Source organism: Chanodichthys erythropterus, chromosome 13 (assembly GCF_024489055.1).
Source record: "Chanodichthys erythropterus isolate Z2021 chromosome 13, ASM2448905v1, whole genome shotgun sequence".
NCBI classification, from domain to species: Eukaryota; Metazoa; Chordata; class Actinopteri; order Cypriniformes; family Xenocyprididae; genus Chanodichthys; species Chanodichthys erythropterus.
In genome coordinates, this window is record NC_090233.1 from 48,391,633 (window position 1) to 48,414,664 (window position 23,032).

Here is a 23,032-nt window from a genome sequence, read left to right on the forward strand (position 1 = left end):
TCCCATTGACCCAGGTGTGTGTGTGTATAAGCGAGTGACTGAGAGATCGCTGGTGTCTGCAGGGCTGATATTATCGTTTGCTGAAAAGAGATATAGATCAAGAGGAAATTGAGCCATTTAAATCCCAGGAGCGCTTTATGATTAATGGCTGTCAGATATTATACTGTCTCTCTGAAAAGATTTGGCAACCAGCCGAATAAAACACCACACACTCATAAAATCAGTCATTTTTCCATTGTCCAAAAGCCAAATACCCTCTGCAATCCACCCACTTTACGGGTGGGCGGTATGTCCCAAATCTTATATCATGCTATGAGTAATTTTTTATGACGGTAGCAGTCTATATCAGTTTTTTAAGTGGGAAAAAGTGGTTTATGTTTTATAACCATGTGGTAAGATCTATTTCTGGATAGTTTAGAAATGAAACCTTAGGCTACTTGATTATTTTTTCTTGATTTAAAAGTAAATGAAAAGATGATTATTCATATCATTATATAACAAAACAAAATAGTGAAATATTATACAGTAAAATAGATAGTTCTAATGCTACATTTTGATTGAATCAGTCATGTTTGAGGTTATGTGATCCTTATGCTCGCACATCAGTTGAACTCTATATTAATACGTCAAATTGAAACTAAACTGTGCTTATCATATTTCTTTGATACGCTCATGTGTAATGTATAGCAGTTTTGTCCAATCATAGCTGTCCAAATTTGTCTTCCGCAGTATAAACAGTAAATCAGAATGACACATTTCTACCATTGTGCGTAATGTACCGTAAAACCACTCATCTCTATGGCCCACAAACCTATTTTCACTCTTTGAGGAGAAAGATAAAAGAAAAAAAGATAGCTTTTGTGATGCCTATGTGTACAGAAGCATTTGATTTTGAGATTCACACTCTTTAACTTTTAACTTAACTTTTTAAAGTATTTTTTAAAAAAGAAAGTGACTTTTATTCAGCAAGGCCATATTAAATTGATCAAAAGTCACAGTAAAGACATTCTTACAAAAGATTTTGGAGATTTTATTTCAAATGAAGGCTTTTCTTTTCTGTTCATCAAAGAGTCCTTAAAAAATGTATCACAGTTGGCACAAAAATAATCATAAGAAATGATCTTAAGCATCAGATTGGCATATTAAAATGATTTCTGAAGCATCATGTGACACTGAAGACTGGAGTAATGAGGCTGAAAATTCTGTGATTTGCATCACAGGAATAAATTACATTTTAAAATATTACAATACAAATAAACAGTTCTTATAAATGATAATAATATTTAACAGTATTACTGTTTTTATTGTATTTTTGATCAAATAAATACAGCCTTTGCACCCTAGCATCATAGCAGTGAGTTTAGCACAGGCAAGCACCATTCACATTTGCTGCAGAAACTGTAATCTAGTTATCACATGGGACATTACACAGATGCCCTGCTGTGCTCTTATATGTTCGTGATTGGTTATTAAGATTGATTTAGCACCCTTCCGGTATGCCACACCCCCCACTCCAGTGCTCACGTCTGTTAAAGTGCTTATGCTAGTTGAGTTTCATTACTTCCTGTCTCAGGGGCTGGACTGGTGATCAATGCTGTATGTGTATGTCTGACACTACTCACATATGCACTTATGAAGTTATAGAGTGCTGACGGACAACCCTCACATAACCCATTTATCCTGCATCCCCGAGATGCAGTATACATCATTTTCAAGTGCACATAAACTCACCCGCTCACTTGTGTGTCATGCAGGGAGACTGATGGCGCTGCCTCCATCTGATATAGTTTCAGCATCTATTCATCCATTTTGTTCTCTTTAAAGTGTGGCATGAATTGTGAGGGGGAATGGTAAAATGCAGGTAAAAACCCATATGAGAGGAAGAGGCAGTGCCTTCTTAGCACTTTGATTGGCTGATCATCTTTTAAATAAATAATGTCCACCTATCATGCTCATAACTCGGCCTGAATTGGTCAAAACTGGCAGAAATGGATGGTTAGGCAGTGTTTCCAATTGAGTTTAATGCTCGCGATTGTGACTTTATTACTCACAATTGTGAGTTTATATCTTGCAATTCTGAGATGTAAACTCGCAACTCAGAAAAAAGGCAATATCTGCGGCACTGTTACTTGTAATTGATTTGGCAGATAATTTGTTTCAGACTAATAATGTCGACACAATGTAGATTACTTGCTATGTATGTTCGGAGATGAGCAATATTAATTTCTCATCCATTTTGTTCCGTTCTCTTCATGTTGATGTCGTTGTACAGCAAGAATTTTGTGACAGTTGGTCAGTGATGTATTTGTCCCGCCCCTCCTCAACTCTGATTGGACGGTTGGTTAAAAAGTGATAGTAATAAGCGCAGCATTTTACTCAAAGATGAACATTTTTCAACTCTAGGCGACCATTAAAAAATGCTGAGCGCTTCAGCATGAAAAAGATGGTCAACGCCTCGTTACACTCCTGGCATTTCATCCTGGCAATCATCTTTTAAATGTGCTTCATTCCATGGCGGAAACAAATTCTGAAACCGTAAGCATTTGGCCTTATTCACTTCAATTGTAAGGGTCTCACTGATTTTTGCTTCTTTTTTTTTCTTTCTTTTTTTTACATTTTTGTGGTAATCAACACTTATCTCTGAATATTCTTTAATACTGTTATAAAAATGAGATTACTACTATTTAATACTAGATTAGTATTAAAATATCAAAATTCTATATGTTAGAGAGTGTACAAACCGAGATGCTTTTCTGATTGGCTGCTTTAGCATTTTTGATTTCTTTTGCTGATTGATGTTTTATTGGGCTATTCTATAGCTTGTTTCCACCACTAAAAAAAAAAATGATTAGTCCACTTTTAAATAAACTTATAAATAAACTTTTCCTGATAATTTACTCACCCCCATGTCATCCAAGATCTTTCTTTCTTCAGTTGCAAAGTTTTGAACTAATTTTTATATGCAATATGCTAGTTCAATAGTATATAACAATTAGTTCAAACTTTGACCTGTGGAGGGCAGTAATACGCTTAGCAATGTCTACAGTGCTGGGATTCAAATAGAGAAGAAGAAGAGAGCTAGTTCAAGATGAGCATTTATGGTTAAAACTTATATAATTTTAAATTTTTTTCAGAAAATGAGTGATTATTTCTCTAGATAAGACCCTTATTCCTCATCTGGGATCGTGTAGAACAATTTGAAGCTGCAATGAAACTAATTTTGACCTTCAACTGTTTGATGCCCATTGAAGTCTACTAGATGGAGAAAAATCCTGGAATGTTTTCATCAAAAACTTTAATTTCTTTTCGACTGAAGAAAGAAAGACATGAACATCTTGGATGACATGGGAGCGAGTAAATCATCAGGAAAAGTTTATTTAAAAGTGGACTAATCCTTTAAAAAGGTAATTGCGGCTTTTTGACTCACAATTCTGACAAATATTAAGGGCCCTATTTTAACGATCTAAACGCAAAGTGTAAAGCGCACGGCGCAGGTGCACTCAGGGCGTGTCCAAATCCACGTTTGCTATTTTAACGACGGAAAAACGGTCAGAGCGCCAGGCCGCATTTTTGAAATGGGTTGTCCCTATTCTCTTAATGAGTAATGGGTGTAGCGTTCAATAAACCAATCAGAGTGTCATCTCCCGTTCCCTTTAAGAGCGAGATGCGCTCGCGCCATGGCGGATTGCTATTTACATGGCGGAATTTGTTGGCGTAAAAGCTGAACGCTTTTCAAGCAAAGAAACCGATTTGCTTGTGCGCAAAGTTAAAGCGGGCTTGCAAATGCAGGCTTTCAAATAGCTCTGCGCGATGAGTCAGTTAATATATATGTGTGTGTATTGCCACGATTGTTCAGTTAATTAGCCAATTTTGTTCATCATTAGTAGTAATAGGCACAAGTAGTAATAGGCTGAATTGAAAATAGGTAGCCTAATTCTAATACACGCAATGACTATTCATCATTACATTTTTATATTTATATAGCCTACACAATAATATTCTTTTACACTGTAATCCTTTGGTTTTTAATATTTGGCATGTTTGTGTGATGCGCATCCCTGTGTGTAATAAGCAAAGTCAACGCGCACTGTAGACGCGCCCAGAGGCGCAGTTTCTACCAACGCGCTCTAACAAAAAAATATTGCGCCATTGACTTTAGACTTTAGACCAGGTTTGAGTTGGTCTATGGCGCAGTCTATTTTCAGCTCCTTAAAATAGCAATGCACCGGCAATGCGCCTGAACACACCTCTTTTTTAGGCCAGCACGCCCATGGGCGCACTAACTGGGGCAAATGCATTTACTAATTTAACCCTTTAACTGTCACCCCCACTTTTTTTTTTTTAGACAAGAAAATGCACTATCCAAACTTAAATGGTTGTAATTCAAGAAAACTTTGGAGTATAGACATAAGGCTGGTCTTGTTTTAAAGATGAAATTTGGCAGATTATTGTAGATGTGAAATAACTTATGTAAGTGAAACAGAAAAAAAGTTATAGAAGTTTATGAAAATGTAAAATGTAAAAATATAATATTTTTTATTTTACATAAAATATACATTTTACAAAACAAGTTTTACTCTAAATCTGCAAGGAAATCAAAGCCAAAAATCTGAACAAGTTGTGTTCCAAATTTCAGGTTGATATCTCAAAAAATTAGCTTTCAGTAAGATTTAGTTTGGGCGCAGTACCACACTTTTTCACTAGATGACAACCAAGCTCCATTACTGACCATATAAAGGCGCCTCCATTTCCATATATGGTTTGAGTGATCTGAACCATATATTTCCATTATTTTCATACAATTTATGAAGTAGATATCCTATATAGAAGTAGTATGGGAATTTTGGCAGAATTTGATATGAATTCTAATAAACATAAAAATAACATGTATGTAGGTTATAGATCACCGCCACAATCATAAATGTATTTTTTTTTTCTATTAAAAACATTTTCAGACCTTTTTTTTCTCAAAAAATTGAATGGATGTTATCTTTTGAACTCTTGGCATGAAAACAAACATGTTTCAACCAATCTTTAATGATTTTTCATGTTCATTGCAATTTCAAAATAAAGGTCTGAACATGCCTTGTGAGTATGAAAATATGCTTGTTGCAAATTGATAAATTACTGCTCCTCTGTAATTTATTTTGGAAATCAGTCAAGAATATGTAAACTAGAGATTCTAAGCTTTCCAATGATATATAGTTTGTCAAGATTTGTTTAGGTTTAGTATAGAATATTACTGTTTTAAATATGTAATGGCAAATGTCCCACCTGTGGGACGGTGACAGTTAAGGGGTTAAGGACGTGGCGCTGAACGGGAAAACGTGAACGGTGCCGGACGCAAACTAGCAAACACACTTGCGCTGCGCCTTGCGTCGCATTGCACCGGGTGTATTATAGGGCCCAAAGTCTTAATTCTGACTTTTTAGATATAAACTCACAATTGTGAGTTACAGTATAAACTTTTGCGAGTTTATATCTCACAATTCTGACTTAACATCATGCAATTCTGACTTTATAATTCGCAATTGTGAGTTTATATCTCACCATTCTGAGAAAAAAAATGTCAGATTTGTGAGAAAAAAAAGTTGGTTACCTTTTTTTTTTTTTTTTTTTTTTTAAGTAAGGTAGCTTCCATACTCTTCAGATATCACCATAGATAAACTCATATCAGTGTACTAGTTTGTAACGTGTAATAGGCTGATATATTAGTGGTGTTGTGAAGCTTTGCTGATGGCTTCTATTGTTCTGGAGTATCTACTTGAACAATAGCAGCTTTCAACAGAGCCAATGTTGTTCTGTGTGTGTTAAAGCTCAGCGTGAAAGAAGAGATGTGAGTATAATCCTTCAGTGACTCGCGCTGAAATAGAGATGTCTGCAAGACACACACACACTTAGGGACTTCTGAGGGAATCCTTGGAGTTTCCAAGGTGACCGGTGTTCCGGTGCTAAGGATTAGTAGAGCGCGTCATCAGACGGATTCCGAGATTCGTTGAGGTGCTATCAGATTCACCTCGCTCTCAAGGAAGGTTTATCTGGAGATGTGGTTTTGTGGTAAACCGTCGGGAGCTGTTGAGCTGTCTTATGGTTTGGACAGGTTTGCTGTGATTTCGCTTTCCGTGCCAGGCGCTCCTCTCAATGAGGGTCTTTGTGCCGTGCTGCTAATTTTAGCTCCGGAATATTTTACCCAACTGCCAAACTGGACGGCCGTAAAAGCCAATGCACTGTGAAGTCTTTCCCCTGTGGTTCAGCACAACTCTGTGTGTGTGTGTGTGTGTGTGTGTGTGTGTGTGTGTGTGTGTGTGTGTGTGTGTGTGTGTGTGTGTGTGTGTGTGTGTGTGTGTGTGTTGTCCTGACTGTATAGTTTGTGTGTGTTTTTCCCCCTTTCCTCGAGTGTTAACAAACACACCTAGTTCTGTGCTGTGTATTTTTTGTGATTAAACTTGGTGGATGATAAAATAGGCCAAAGAATTCTTGAGACCGTGTTGCAAGTGTGCAATGTGTGTCTGGTTTGATGAACTATCCAAAGCAGAAAACTTGATTCCTACAGGTTTGTTCATTTGTTGAGTCATTCAGGTTAATGAGCAGAGAATTATGGGTAATTGTACCTGTCTGAGGCACTCACCACTAAAAAGCAAGGCGGGCGGGCAAAACATCCATAGAACTGCATTACAGGCTTGTCAATTGTTCATCTCAATCAATCAAGAAAAACAAAAATGTGTGAACGAAATGAAAGTTTTGGGCACCTGTGATCCATATCCAGCACCTGCTGCAGTATTTCAATCACTGAAAACAGCGGGACATTCTAAAACGCTTAACGTGAAAAAAGACTAAAATTGAAAGACCAAATCCAGTATATACAGTCGAGATGAGCCCAGAATATGAACTCAATGTGTTAAATGGTAAGTGTTTTTAGGGCTCGAGCACCGATGGTGTGAGGACCCTATTGTAATTGCTCAGTCAATTTTTCATCTTCTCTGAAATGAATTGCATTTTTGAGGGCCTAAACATGCTCAAAAACTCATGAAACTGCACACGCGTCAGAAGTGGTGAAAATTTACGTCTGATATGGGTTCCAGAATTAGGTGTGGCAAAATGGCTCAACAGCGCCACCTACAAAATTTCAATTAAGCGCCCTTTGCACTACATTTCACGTACTAGTATAAAATTTGATAGACACATGTAACATCCCAATACCTACAAAAAAGTCCCTGTGTGCAAAATCTGGAAACAGGAAGTGAGATATTTTTGCCATTTCCATATGTTGTACTTTAACAAACTCCTCCTAGAGATTTTTTCAGATAAACATCATATTTGGTCAATCTAAAGGCCTTTGCAACATTAAATTGCGAAGACCTTGAGTTTTCACTGAAGCGCATGTCTGTGGCGGCCTGACAAAATTCGATGTTTCGCCATGAAACAGGACGTTGTTGTAACTCGGGCATACAATGACCGATCTGCCCCAAACTTCACATGTTTGATAATAATCCTGGCCTAAAGACAGCTACATGGCAATATTCATTTACAGTCATTGCGCCACCAGGGGGCAACAGGAAATTACATGTTTTATATATATATATATATATTAAAAAATCCATTGTGTTTGAGCTTTTTTATCTCTCTATTAGTAATCGCTAGAGTAATTAAGTCTTTCATAGTAAACTGTCAAGTGTCAGCTTTCAAATGATACCTTGGTTTTGTGTGTAGTCCGGAGGACTTGTTAGCAACAACCGTTTTATTTTGGGTATGTCATTTTTCACTGCCTGGCCAAAAGTGGGAGTGACTGGTAAGGGGTTAAGAGCTGTGTTTAGAGCATGGTCAAGGTCCAGCTATCTTTATTATTACCCGAAGGTAAATTTGTTGCGCAGGCAGGAGATTCAGCAATCCATCCATAAGACATCACAGCATACAATAACTATAAAATAAAAAGTCATGACAATGTGCTTCTACACACACCCTCGACACCCACCTAAAATACAAAAAGTAACCATGCATTGTAAAGAGTGTCATCTCCTGCCTTTTTCATTTAATAATATAGCTGTAGGTACAAAAGTATTCCTATATTGTCTAGTTCTCCACCTAAGGGCCACGAACCGACATCCAGAGGGGAGGAGCTGGAACTCAGCATATAAAGGGTGGGAACAATCTCTAATTATAAAACTCACCTTACGCTGTAAATAGTTGGAGTAAAGACCGGCTAAGTTAAGTTGTGGTTCACCTATAATCTTACTTGCTCACCTAACAATTTGATTAAACGAATTTTTGTTCTTCAAAGACAAATTGCCAAAGACTGATTCAATAAAAGCCAGATAGAAAAGGGTCATCTTAGATTTGTCATTGTGAAATCTGGACAGCTTTCTGAGGCAAAACATGATGTCCCTTTTTACCTACCATCTCACAGTTCATTTCAAAAGTCAATTTAGAATCTCTGACTGTCCCAAGATATTTGTAGCTTTCTACACAATCCACCGCCTGGTCTTTAATAATCGTAGTGTCATAACTTAAAGCACAATTTCTAAAATCTATAATCATGTCCTTTGTTTTAGTTATATTTAACTCCAAATAAGATTCATCACACCAGGTGACAAACTCCTCAATAACAGGTCCATGACCAGACTCATTGTCATGTAGCAGACTCACGATAACATCCGCAAATTTCAATATAGTCCTATTTACATGCTTACTTTGGCACATATTAATATGCAGAATATAAAATAAAAGGTGAAAGAACACAGCCCTGGGGTGAACCAGTGGACGAACATAATAAATCTGATAAAATGCTATTTACTTTCACCCTCTGTGTTCTGTTTGTCAAGAAATCCAGTATCCAACCCACCAAATTGTTGCTCAGCTTAAAATGCTCTATAAGTCTCATAGCTAAAATGTGAGGTTGGATAGTATTAAAAGCTGAGTATTTTTCCCTTCTAAGTGCTTAGACAAAAGATTAAGTAGAGTAATTGTAGCATCCTCAACTCCTCTATTTGCCCTATAAGCAAACTGCATAGGGTCAAGAGCTTGCTCAGTTTGCCTTACAATCTCTGTCTTTACAAGCTTTTCAAATGATTTCATTACGAGAGAAGTGAGAGCAATTGGCCTGAGGTCATTTAAAGCCGTGGGACAATTATTTTTAGGAGCTGGGATAATAACAGCCTGCTTCCACAGGTTAGGTACATGTTGTAGCCATAAAGACATATAAAAAAATATCATAAAAGATGTAACCTAATTGCCCTGCACAATATTTCAATAGTTTGCCACAGATATTGTCTGGACCAGGACTCGTATTTAACTTTAAAGAAAGAAAAGATTTTTCAACTGCTCTCTGGTTTAGGACAAGATAATGATTATCTTTAAATTTACATCACAATTCCTCAGTTTCATTCTTAAAATAAAACTGATCGAATCTCAGATAAAAATTATTTAGTGCTCTCTTAAGGACAGATTTATATGTAGGAAGAAGCAGTACACAATTATGGTCGGCAGAACCTAAGGCAGGCAAGGGTACAGATTTATATGCTCCCTTGACAGTCCCATAACAGAGATCCAAAGTCTTATTCTGCCTGGTTGGACAAGTTACAGATTGATAAATATTTGTCAAAGTCTTTTTTTAGGGATGCATGATTAAAATCTCCAAGAATGAGATTGGGTGCTTCAAGTGAAATGTTCTGAAGTTTGTGCACCACATCAAACGAAGTGCTCAATGCAGTAACATGATTTGCTTTAGGATGAATGTACACAGTTATGAATATTTGCGGGAATTCACGAGGCAGATAGAATGGACGTAGCGATACCGATAACAATTCAATATCGGGCACGCAGAGTCTTTCTCTAACAGTCACAGAGGAACAGTAGCTCTTGTTGACATCTAGACACACGCCCCCTCCACGTGATTTACCTGTTAGCAGTCTAACTCCTCCTCTTTTCCCATGCTTCCTTTTCTTAGCTTTGCCTGAATTATCTCCAGTCGTGGTTTTAATATAATCCCTTCATTGAATACAGTCAGGATACTGAAGATCTAGCAGTAATCCGGTGATTTTGATTATGCGTGTTTCATTTTAACAGCTGATCTCTAGTATATTGTATCCTCGGAGATTGGAGTGTGATCCCTTGACAAACGAAGGTTAAGTTGACCAAAGTCCACAAGGCAGCGATAATTAAAAGCTCCATTAGTTCAGATTGTGCAGTGTCTAAAAGCAGTTGTTCATGACAATCATATGCAATTAAACATAAAAGGCACTAGTAAAACTCACTAAAAACACACAGGATGCCGAAAATCCCACTGCCGGTCACCGCACAAGCATGCGACCAAGAACAGGTACAGGTACTCATGTAACGTTGTGAGAGGCAAATCATGACTACTTCAGAGTGTAAAAGGTCTAACCCAGCACAAAAGGAACATTAGTTCTCGGGGAACCACCCTTGTGGCTAGTTCCTATAACTAAGTTACTAGAACAACCCGGTGCGAAATCCCCAATTATTATACCATGCATATGTTTACTTTTTTTTTATTTAAAGAAGAAACTAAACCAATGTACAGCTGACATTTGAGGCTTAATGCTATCATCATAATTAATGCTAATCATAATTACAATTTCAAGGGAATAATCGACATTTTACGATTTTTGTCATAATTGTGTAGCCCTAACCCACATATAAACTGTTCAGCTTTCGCTGATAAACGGCAGTAAATTCAGTGTGTGTGTGTGTGTGTGTGTGTGTGAGGCAGAGAGAGCCGTGAATGTACAAAAATATTTGTTTTTGCCATACACGTTATAGCCCAGATTGAATTAGAGCTAATGTCTGTAACTCATTTAACCCCCCTCCCCCCTCCCCCCTCCCTCTCTTTCTCAGTATGAAAGGCTTTTCTTTCACAGATTCGATTACATTGACTGACTTGTGACTGGTGCTGATGTGGTTGTGTCTGAAGTCTTGTGTTTCACATTAGATGTTTTCTTTGTGTGATTGGTGGAAACATGCTGTGACATGACATCAGAAATCAACAGCATCAGGCAGCTAATAATCAGCCAATAACCCTTTAACAGTTTTCTCATCCGATAGTTTGGTAGCAGATTTTGCATATTTTCTCACCCATGGTAATCAGTTGACATTGATGGGAGAGCAGAGGCTAAAACAAACATCCTCACAATGTCACTTTATTTTCCAAGTATTTAAGTATTTCTTTAACATAAAAACATTATAGGAATAAATAAAAGTGATGTATAAATGATATATTTAAAAATATTTTTTTTGTAGATTTTACTAGATGAGGGTGTTCTGGGTGATTACTGATTCAAATTAAAAATAATCTAAAAGCAAGTGTCATTTATTATTTAAAAGGATATTATTATATTTTATATCAAAGCAGGTGTCATTTTTTTAAACAAAAAATGTGATATTTTGTGTACATATAATGCAATGAAAATTTTTGTTTGACTTAAACTTCCATATACTTTATGGGATCCCATAATTAATTGTTCAAATGGCTTTGCTTGCCTTTGTAATTGTAAAACAGTGGTATTGTTTGTTCCTACAGATTTCCAGTGCTCAGGGTTCAATGGTTCATGGGAGCTAATGTATGCGGGACAGCGATACCTGCGCAGGTAAACAAAGTCGCACACTCGCAACACAGCTTTAGCTTACATATGCGTTCACTGCTGGTCGAGACCCTGCTGTAACCGGTAAAGTTTATACCACTGTAACGTGATCAACGCGGAAGCTTTAGGTACACCATAACCTATATATGCGCAAACACACTCCGTATTAGCAGAGAAAGTGGCCAGGAGTCTCATATCTGTGGAGAGGAAGAGAGGTCAGAGGTCATGCTCGGGGGGCCCTGAGGTGGTTTTATGTTTCTGGTGAGTGTACAGACAACAGACAGACAACACTACACACATGATACTGCTCTGAATGCCAGTCTATGGAGGGCAGATAAAGACGGTAGTGTGAACGGGAGAGAGAGGGTCGACTGTGGCATGATATGAGATCTGCATCTCGTAGTCGGTGACACGGTCGCTCTATATTTGGGAGCTGAAGCACGACTGCTGACCCCTAGATCCACTCCATCACCTGCTCACACACACACCAGTGTTGTGTGTCATTGGAAACAGAGCGCAACAGTCAGGTTCTGGAAGTAAAAGCTCATTCATTTCCTTCATCGAGGAAGTGATTTGTAAAAAAAAAAAAAAAAAAAAAATGTAAATAGTAAATGGTTCAGAGTAAATGGTTCAGAATGAAAATTTCGGTACTTCCGCGTCACACGTGACTTTTCCAATGTGATTACGTAAAGCGGGGCGCATCGCAGAGCAGTGCAAGGCGAACATTTGTGGTTAAATAGTATAGAATTTTATTTTATTTTTTTAGAAAATTACCATTTGTTGCTAGATTAGACCCTTATTCCTCTTCTGGGATCGTGTAGAGCCCTTTGAAGCTGCATTGAAACTGACATTTGGACCTTCATCCCGTTGAACCTTGTTGAAGTCCATTATATTGAGAAAAATCCTGGAATGTTTTCTCAAAAACCTTCATTTCTTTTCGACTGAAGAAAGAAAAACCAGCATCTTGGATGACATGGGGATGAGTAAATTATCAGAAAATTTTTAATTCTGAAGTGAACTAATGCTTTAAGGGATGAAAATGCTTCAACTACCCTTAGTCCGAAGATGTGAAGAACCACATTACCAATAATCCAAAAGAACTCAGTAGCAGCCGCCCACTTCCATGAAGCATTACAAATGACATAATCAGATTAGTCTCATTGTACTTTTCATCTATTTATATATTTTTATATATTTTAATAAAGAATATATATATGCTACTTTTGAATGGCTTTTAACAGAGAAATATGCTTTTTTACCAGCAGGGGCTAACCAGACAAACTTCGACCCCCAGGTCTGATGCATATTGCTCTCAAATATGGCAAGAATTTTCCAAAAATTATTTGCCTGCCCTAGTGAGAAGAAAATATATAAAAAATATATAAAAATATACTAAAATGTATTTGAAATACATTTGTTTTGTGCTAAGTATCCTACAAATGCATTCACATATTTATCTGCTAAATTGGAACAATTAATTTTGTAATTAATGCACTTTAACTGTGCAGAAGTAGTGCTGAGGTCCAACTAAACATATACTGAAGTATATTTGATTGTGCTGAAGTGGAATTATTGCATACTTCAGGTTCACTTTAAATATCTTGCATTTAAAGACCGACATTATACAAAGATCATACAATCCTTATTAATGGTGATATTAAAACACTTTTAGGCATAATATTAAGAAATGTGCATTGTGCAATAAAGAAATACTCCAAATAAAGTTTAATTATAATTTTATATATCAGTAAGTCTTAAATGATATGTCAATAAATATGTTAGATTTTCTTTGAACAATAATCACAATTTTGTTTGAAGCATTTAATATCAATTAGATTCCTTTTTTGAGACACCTGTATGTGGTATGATCTATTTAATATAAACCCACCACTAAATGACATGCAAAGACAAAACAAAGCGGTTGCTGCATTTACATATCGCTCAAACAATCTCTTCCTGTCTAAGTGGGCGGTTTGTGGTCAGACTAAGCTGACTGATATAAAGACACTTGCACGCTTCAATTCCTCATCCTTTCTCCTCTTGGTCTCTTTACTCCATTCATCTGTCTTTCTTTTCTTCCGGGTGGGATATTGTATGTTTTCACAGGCAGTCGACTTTTTCACAGTGCCCTGACTGACTGATCCTAAGACAGAGGTCGAAGGTCATGTTCAGAGGTCCTGACCTCCAGTGGAATGCCTGTGTGGGGGTTGTTATCAGAGCTTTAAGTAGGATCCATTTGCGTATTTTTTTTTTTTTGAGACGTGCAGGTGTAAAAACAGTTGAGGTTTTATGTCCAGACTGAAATGTTGTGGAGATGTTTACCTGATTTGCTTCTTTTTTTTTTTGTGTGAATCGGGTGCCTATATGACACCATAAGTGACTGTAATTAATTCTTAGTGAATTCCCCATTGTTAAATAGCTGATATTAGAGATTTTTTAAATTATGATATAATTTAACTTATTTTCTTCAATTTTTACATTTAGATACCTTTGCTGTCATCTAACGCTTACTTAAAGTTCATCTTTAAAAACACTAATAATTTAAAGGGATAGTTCACCCAAAAATGAAAATTTGATGTTTATCTGCTTACCCCCAGGGTAAATGTAGGTGACTTTGTTTCTTCAGTAAAACACAAATGATGATTTTTAACTTCAACCGTTGCAGTCTGTCAGTCATATAATGCATGTCAATGGTAACAAAATCTATGAGAGTAAAAAAAAACATGCACAGACAAATCCAAATTAAATCCTGCTGCTCGTGACGACACATTGATGTCCTAAGACACAAAACGATCGGTTTGTGCGAGAAACCGAATAGTATTTACATAATTTTTTACCTCTAATACACCACTAAACATCAAATTTTCATTTTTGGGTGAACTATCCCTTTAATATTTAAAAAATTCAAATCTTTATTTTTCTTTTGTTTTGTTTAATTATCTGCCATTTTTCAGTTTCTGCCATATCAAGAAATGTATTTTTGGCTTATTTAAAGGTACACTATGCAACTTTTTTTTTTCTTTTTTTTTTCAAAATTCACAAATTTTATATAATGAGCGAGAACATCATGAATCCATCTTCCAAACCGTGTTTTGTCTTCTACAATACGCCTATAATAAGTCTTTATATTCAGACTATTTTAGACCGGGTGGGACGGAAACCGCTGTGGAGTATCCCAGTTCCCTGCATTACTTGTCATATACATAAACAGAGAGAAGTAGCTCCGGCTGCAGTGTTCTTCTGCAAGACGCATGCAGTTTTGTTTATTAACCGCTAGAGCAACAAAAGTTACATAGTGTTCACCCAGATCACACAGAATTTTAAAGGGGTCATGAACTGCATTGTTTTATTGTTTTATAATATTTCCTGGGGTGCACTTATAATGTTAGTATGCTTTTTACATCCAAAATTGTATAATATTATATATAATTTATAAATAAAAGGCATTTTTCCTACCCTGATTTTAGCCCACTGGTTTGAACGCTCTGTTTTAAGGGGCGTGTCTGCTGTAAGACTTCAGTGTAAACGGCCACTGCTGTGATTGGCTGACATCTTTCCATTTGAAATAGCCAAGTATTACTCTCTCTTTTAGTGCGTTTTTACCATTACAGCTCTCAAGGTTAACTAATCGTGAAAAGTGTTGCATTACATTTAGATTGTGGCATGAAAGGTTGCAGAGGTGAACACTGTGTAGCTGATCACAGACATGTTGAGTGCATGAAAGCAGTGATCTCGTCATATCAACTCAATTTCTGTACACCAACAAATGCTTTCATCTTCACTAACAATGCAAACGCGATATAACTAAGAGATTCGTTGAATAAAATGGGAGTTTTGCACGTCAGTCACTGATAAACTCGCGCTGTTTGATTGACAGCTTCAGTGCGCGCTGCTCTAACGATTGAAATGATTAGGAGCTTTCTTTGATTGCTTTCTTTATATAATTTAATCACCATTAAATAACAGATTATTTTCATCCTACTAAGAGAAACAACGCAAGTACACGTTTAGTCACAGGTTTGATTTACTGACACAGACAAAGATCATCTGACTGTACATGAATCATTACATTTCAGATCAGGCATTAGAATTAACACAGTTACTTACATGTTGTCTTGTTACTGTCGAGTCCAGGCACTGCACAATATTTTGTAATCCTCAACGGCATGTTTATTGCTTGGTAGCTCGAACCGGTTTAGCACCACATAGAGGCCTATGTTACTTAGGCTACCTATTCTATTGCATGTCATGCGCAAATCGGTGGACGGGGCTAAACAGGCAGTGATGAAGTAGGCGTTGATCTTCTTCTGTAGAGGTGATGCTTGCTGCCCTTTGACGTCATAGATGCCCACTTTGTAAATTCTGTCGTTTGCTGGCTCTGGTGTCAATTAAAGCTTTTATTAGACTAACAAGAAAGTTTTCAGCTCTAAAACTTACAGGATATTCTTAAAGTATGAGGATCTCTTATATGTCAAAAGCTCAAGGAAAATTAGATTTCTTAGTTCATCACCCCTTTAATATCTGTGCAGCCGAACCATGCATACCATTTCTGTCATAAACAAAACTTTTCCAGGGTTCAAACCTACAACCTCTCTGTGACCATCTTGATCTTTAACACTATATAAAGATTTAAGGTGATTAGGGGCTTCCTTTGACCACTTGTAGCACATTTACAAATGTCAAACATTTACCCTATAAACTCCTGATGATAACAAGAAAAAGCAAAAATAGATCAAAAAGAGAGTCTAAACAGACACATTTCTGTCTGCGTTCTGTCTTGTCATGTGTAATTGCCATCACTTCCTCTTGCCTTGTTGTCTGTTTCTTTCTTTCTCTGTTTAATGTTTTCTGCCCTCTGCAACCCTTTGCTTTTGTATCATTCTTTCTTTTCCTCTAATTGGCACCTCGTTAGGGAATTCTTAATTGGAGGGATGAGCCAGGTGGCAGCGGAGCCGCGATGGTCCTCGTTAGTGTGTGAAAATGTGTGTGTGCTTGTCTTTGTTTAAGCAGAATAAATGTGGAGCAGCCTGCATGTGCTGATTATGTTCCATTCACCCATGTTGAACTCTAACACATTCCCCTCACGGCTCAGTCTGCCTCACTGTCTGTGTGCTGTTGACCATTTCAACTGATCCTAGTCAATAATAAAATGCAAAACAACAAGCATTTAGTGCAACAAAACACTGTTAGGATAAATATGATAAACTTTGATTGTTTTCATGGAAAAATAGAAATTCTGTCATTATTTACTCACCATGGTGTTCAAACAATAGTGTTACATGACCTCAATATGTGCATGTTTTTTAATGGTGCCCAGTCATCATTTTGGAACTAAAACAGTTATTTAGTATTTTTAGTCCAATTTTATGTAAAAAAAATATCTTCACATTTTGCAGTGTTTGCATTCAAAACATTAAGCAGGAAGGTATGGAAACTTGTTTCCACCATGAAATACAAAATAAAAAAGGTAATTGCGACCTTTTTATCTCACAATTCTGACTTTTTTTCTCGCAATTGCGTGTTTTTAATCACGTAATACTGACTTTATATCTCACAATTCAGACTTTTTTCTTTGTGTGATATAAAGTCAGAATTTTAAGATATAAACAATTGAGTGTTATAATGCGCAATTGGGAGGGAAAAAAGTTTATATCTCACAATTCTGACTTTATAACTCACAGCTGCATATTATAAAGTCAGAATTTGCGATTCTGAGGAAAAGTCATGACACAATTGTGAGTTTATCATGCAATTCTGACTTTAAAAGACATTTATATCTTGCAAATTCTGACTTTATGATTTGCAGTTGCGAGTTATAAAGTCAAAATTGTGAGATATTAACTCGCAATTCTGAGAAAAAACATCAGTCTTTTCCCCCTCCAAACTGCACATTATAACACGCCAATAAATAAAAAGAACCAGTTCAAATGAATGATTTGTTCACAAATTTGACGTTACTAGTTGAACTGTGTTGCCTTGTGTGTTCATAGCTTATTGATAGCTGTGAATTCAGTGGCTCGCTGCTAAACAGTGGTCCTGAAAACACTGGTGTATATTGTGTGTGTGATGGTATGTGACCAAACGGATGATCTCAAACAGGTGTGAGGTCACTGAAGCTCTTCAGGTCATTACACTGACCTCTGACCTTTCTCTCTGCAAAACCTGACCTTTGAAGTACTCTCTTGCAAACATACACACAGAAGCTCTGTTTCAAACCATAGTGGGCTGCATCAGTGATGTTAAACTCTGAAAAGTGAAAAAAAAAATAAATAAAATCACATAAATATTGAGCAAAATATTAAATTAAATTTAAATTTTAAACTTTTTATTGATACTTTTTGGTATTAAAAAAAATTATAAGTGTTAAGTATTTCTCTCACTTTGTCTGCCAGAGTTTTTTCCCAGTGCGCTTGTTGCAATGTATTGCTTTCACTGCAATCCCAGATAAATGCAATGCTTTGACCAAGATATCTTTGAGTAGAGCCTTAAAATACGACCTACATAGGCAGCTTTCTAGTTTGGGAACATAGCTATTGTCTGAGCAGCTACAGGCTTAAAACTGTTTATGCTTTTATTACTTTCAGTGCTATTTAGGAGCTCACAGTATTAGAAAGCATGCATGTGTTGTTCAGACAGCTGAAGGTCTATTTTTTGCTGCTGATTCTTACACCTCCACATTTGAACAATCAACACTTCGCTTTATGACACACACCACATAATGGCAGCGACAACACACTCACCTCTCCTAATGGTATCAAAACACACACTCACATGAACCAAAAGCTGACAAATGCTCCTTTAACAGACTAACGCATCGCTTCTGTCAGCTGTGAAAACAGGAGCAAACATTTGGAAGATGAGTTTGTAGTGTGGGCCTGGTAACAGATGGAACGAATTGGCGGGTGTTAGTCAGGGTGTCGTTGCCATTATGGCTTTAGTGGGGAATGTGTGTTTGCTGATTTGATACATTGGATTTGTCATTTAATCATCATAAACAGACATAAAATAAGTGAAAACACTGTTGTTCTGCTCAAATCCCTAAGCTACCTCCCTACATTTTAAAATAACATAAAATTAGTGATGGGGATTCGACTCCTAAAGTGTCGATTCCTCGACTCTGCGTAGCCCTAGAGTTGGGGTCGACTCCAGCACAGGAATTGACCCTCGTTGTTGACTCTGTTGCTGTGTCAGAATTCACTCACTTGTTCACTTATTCTCTAATTCCTGTATAGAGCACGGAAGTTTAGTTAACTATATCAGCAAAGAGTGTACTAAATGAAGTGAGGAATTTGTGAAAAGCATTAATACTTTAGTTCTTGTTTGTTTAATTCTGACATCATATTCAACCACAGCTGTTTTAAGGTGACTTCTACCCATGTGAAATTAGGTATTGGCAACTAGGTAACAACCTTGAGGCTACTCATCATTTCAAGGTAATGTCATTGATAAATTGGACTAATTTGGACAGACACGCCGAAAGTGTGGCGTTTTAATAAGGGGGATTTAAGGCTTTGTGTTGGGGGGTGGGGGAGGGGGAATAAATTTAGTGTGTAATAATGACTGCAATCTTGTATTATTCCTCCTGACCATCTTTTAATGGTAAATGGAGTCAAGGAGTTGATTCCGTCGACTCCTGTGGTGAGAGTCTGAGTCGACTCAGAAAAATCTGGAATCGAACACCCCTACATGAAATGGTGTTCAAAAACAAATTTTCCTCTATTTTATGATGTATTTACAAGTGAAATAGGATATTTAACAAAAAAAAGTAGGGTGGACTTTGCTTTGGACAATCACGGAAACACCAGCGTTTGAGGGGAAAAATGACGAATAGTGACAGAAAACATGACAATTGGAGTGAAGAAGAGACCATTTCATTCTTACCTTTTATAGTCCCAAAAAGTCCATTCAGAAAAGAACTTGATATGAGGACACGCAAGGCTAGAACTTTTATTTAAACAGGTTGTGTGCTGTCCTTGTCCAGTCATTGACACTCACACCACAAATATGCAAAAAAAAAAAGTTTTTGGAATGTACAGTGTGAAATGTCAGCATATAAATATGGATTAATTGTTAACCTTTGGTAAATTATGAGCAGTATATCAAGATTAGAGGTCGACCGATTTTACCGATAACTAGGTCGGACCACACTGGCCGATAACCGATTAATCAACTGATAGTTTTGAAAGTGGATACTGAATAAAAACAGCCATAGCATTGAAATAAGACATATGTATATTGTATGTATATGCTCACATGTTATTTGATTTTATTTTAGAACAATTGATGATTATCTAATAAAAATAACAAAATATGCATTTACAGTGAAAAAATAACTGAAATGGAATGTGTTTGTTTATATGTTTCCATTGGCTGCATGACCATACAATTTGCTTTCTCACGTCACTAGTTTTAAATGTGCAACTTCACTGGCTAACGTGTATTTTTATCACATTGTTGTAACCACTTGAGGCACTACTAATATTAGCGTCCTCAGCCTCGACAGCAAAAATACTGCTGCTCTTTCTCTACTAATGCATCATCTAGACAACAAATTAATTAATTTATAATTATACTATATTATAATTAATATTAAAACACGTACTGTACTGTAGTGTACTGTATGCATACCATTTTGTTGTTTATAGTTGCGTCCCAAATGACGCACTATACACTATGCACTTATACAATATGTACTTATGCATTATGTACTCATCCGTGTAGTGTGTGAATTTTGTAAAGTTATTTTGTCATTTAACATCGGAGTCTGATAGTCACTCCCCCTCCACTACGTAATTAAAGCTGCGATAGTTGAGTGCATGAAGTGTCCGATATTCCACACTTCATTTTTTCTGTTAATTTAGTGCATCATCCAGGTATTTAAAGTGTACTTTTCTTTTGGAATTTTCAGTGTGAACACACTACTTGCACTATTTATACTTAAAAACATCATAGAATAGTGCATAAGTACTCGAATTGGGATGTGAAGTGTGCCGCTCATGTGTCAAAACAAACTCCACAAGACGTCAGTGATTTCACCTCTAGAGGTCGCTTTCGTACTGTATAATGAAAGTGGACCCTTCGCTGCTGCTCTAGCAATGGACGCAACCCGGAAAAACTAAAAGTATGGATAATTGCTGGTACAATCGGTTATCAGTGCACACTGATCAGTCGATCAACCTCTAATCAAGATAACCTAGGATCCCATTTACCTGGGGTTTAGAAAAGCCCTTCTGAATGTTTTAGGAATGAGTTTGGTTGTCACTCCAATTGATATCTGAACAAGATACAGAACAAGATAAAGGGCTTAGAAGAAGAGTGACAACCATATTTAACAGCAATGAGTAAGTAGGAACATACTTTTTTCTTTTCTTTTCTTTTTTTTTGCTTTAGATTTTGTTTTGCTCCAACTTCGTTTGGACTGGGTTTGATATGTGTTAAAGGTCAACCTCGTACAAATTGGAAGAAGAGTCAAAGGTCAAATCTCCATCACAGCTCGTTATGTTTGGCAGAAGTCTGTGTGTGTGTTTCACAGATTTACTGGTTGATTGGTTATCCAGAAGCCTCAGTAAGAGGGAGCTATGTTCATTTGACCTCTCTTTCTCTTTTGCTTGTTTATTAGTTTTAGTTAGCGCTCTCTCTCTCTCTCTCTCTCTCTCTCTCTCTCTCTCTCTCCTTTCTTGAACTGTTTGGATTGATCTGATCTGCATAGCCCATACTGCATTTTTATTGTAGTACCATTTACTGCAGAAACAATGGTGTTGTGGTGTTTTTGTTGCTCTAGTTTAAATGTTAATCAACCATCAATACCATCAATTTGTATTGAGCTGTCAATCAAATCACAAGCATGAGGCTGTTTTGAAATAGCATACTGTCTTACTGCTATGTATACTATTTTTGTAGTATGCACAGTATGCAGACTGTCTATTTTTGTAGTATGCACAATATGCAGACTGTCTGTTTTTGTAGTATGCACAGTATGCAGACTGTCCCGGATGATATTTGCCAGAATGTACAGTATAAGTTAAACTGGAATACTGTATCCTACAATGCAATGTACTTAACCTGCCATCTTTAATAGAATTCTTAACACCTTAACTTTTTATATATGATCAGGCTGCCAAAGTCAAAGACACACTCTAAAAAATGCTGGGTTAAAAACAACCCAAGTTGGGTAGAAAATGGACAAACTCATTGTTTTTTGTTTTAACTCAGCAGCTGGGTTAAATGTTTGACCAACTATATGGCTGGCTTAAAATGAACCCAAAATTGGTTGGAAATTAAAAATCAGACACAAAATTACTAGAGGCAACAGTAATAATCAAAATGTGAATATTAATTAATAAGCAATTTAATAAATGTTTATTGTTTAATTATTATTCACTAAACATTAATATGTTCATTAAACTTCAAATAAACTTCAATTAAACATCAATTAAACTAATATGTTCATTTATTAAACATATTAATTTTCAACATACTTTAGTTTTTTTTTTACACATGCACACTCACGCACACTCACAAATAGGTTTTGTACTGTGCAGTACGCAGGACACAGTATGCTAGAATTCCATGCAACTGGTGTGTTTGGTTAAAAAAGGGAAAGGGAGGGTGAGTTGAAAATATGGGTGCGTGGTCTTAAAGTGGGGGGCGGGGTTTGGCCCAACTACACTGAGGCTACTGTGTGTAAGACTGTGAATAATCCCCTCCCCTCTCTCTCTCTATTTCTCTCTCTCTAGCTGGGCAGTCAGTGTGAAGCTGTGATTGAGGCTGCTGTGGGGTGTGCAGTTTCTCACATTCTGTAGAGGACACACACGTACACACACACAAACTCAAGAGTGTGTTGAGCAGACAGCTGAGGGATTCACTCGCTCCCTGGAGTTGCGCGCACGGAAGATGGATCTCTTGAGGACTTGCTTGCGTTGGGTCTGTGTGCTGGTCATTGGACTTCTGGGATTCATGGAGGAGAACTTGGGTGAGTGTCAACCTTCAGAACATTTACTGACTGTGTGTTTCTAATGCAGGATTTGTAATGCAGCTGGTCTCTGCTCTACAGATCGCCAAACACATATACTCAGATGTTGCTCTTTTATAGCTCAGGATATTTTAATTGAGTTCTCAGTTGTTTCATCTAAGTATCAAGATGTTCTCCTAAAATTCCTTGGAAGAAATGAAAATGGATGAGTCAGTAGTTGACAATACAGTGATAGTATAGAGCTATAAAATAAATATGGATAGCAGATCATGTGTTCTTGGGAAATACTTGTTGATTGCAGACTTCGGTATCTTGGCATAATTGAACGCATTATTAAGATCTCTTTTTGGACTTTATAGGAGACACATGAAATTACTGGGGTCTTTTTCTTTGGAGAAGTTTAATAATCGATCATTGACGTGTCCCCCTTGATGTCTATGATGGTTACAGCCCTGTCTAGAAGAAA

At 36.8% G+C, this 23,032-nt stretch overlaps 1 protein-coding gene across 3 annotated transcripts in view; it reads left to right on the forward strand.

The window, feature by feature from the left end:
* Window positions 1-23,032, forward strand: part of bmpr1ba (bone morphogenetic protein receptor, type IBa) — a 64,609-nt gene that overhangs the window by 8,343 nt on the left and 33,234 nt on the right. For all 3 annotated transcript variants that reach the window (XM_067405638.1, XM_067405636.1, XM_067405637.1), the window contains 2 exons: window positions 11,534-11,600; window positions 22,331-22,566. Coding sequence is in view for 2 of the 3 variants with exons in the window: in XM_067405636.1 (XP_067261737.1) it covers window positions 22,488-22,566 (79 nt within the window). In the remaining variant the exon portion in view is untranslated. The remainder of the gene's footprint in view (window positions 1-11,533; window positions 11,601-22,330; window positions 22,567-23,032) is intronic.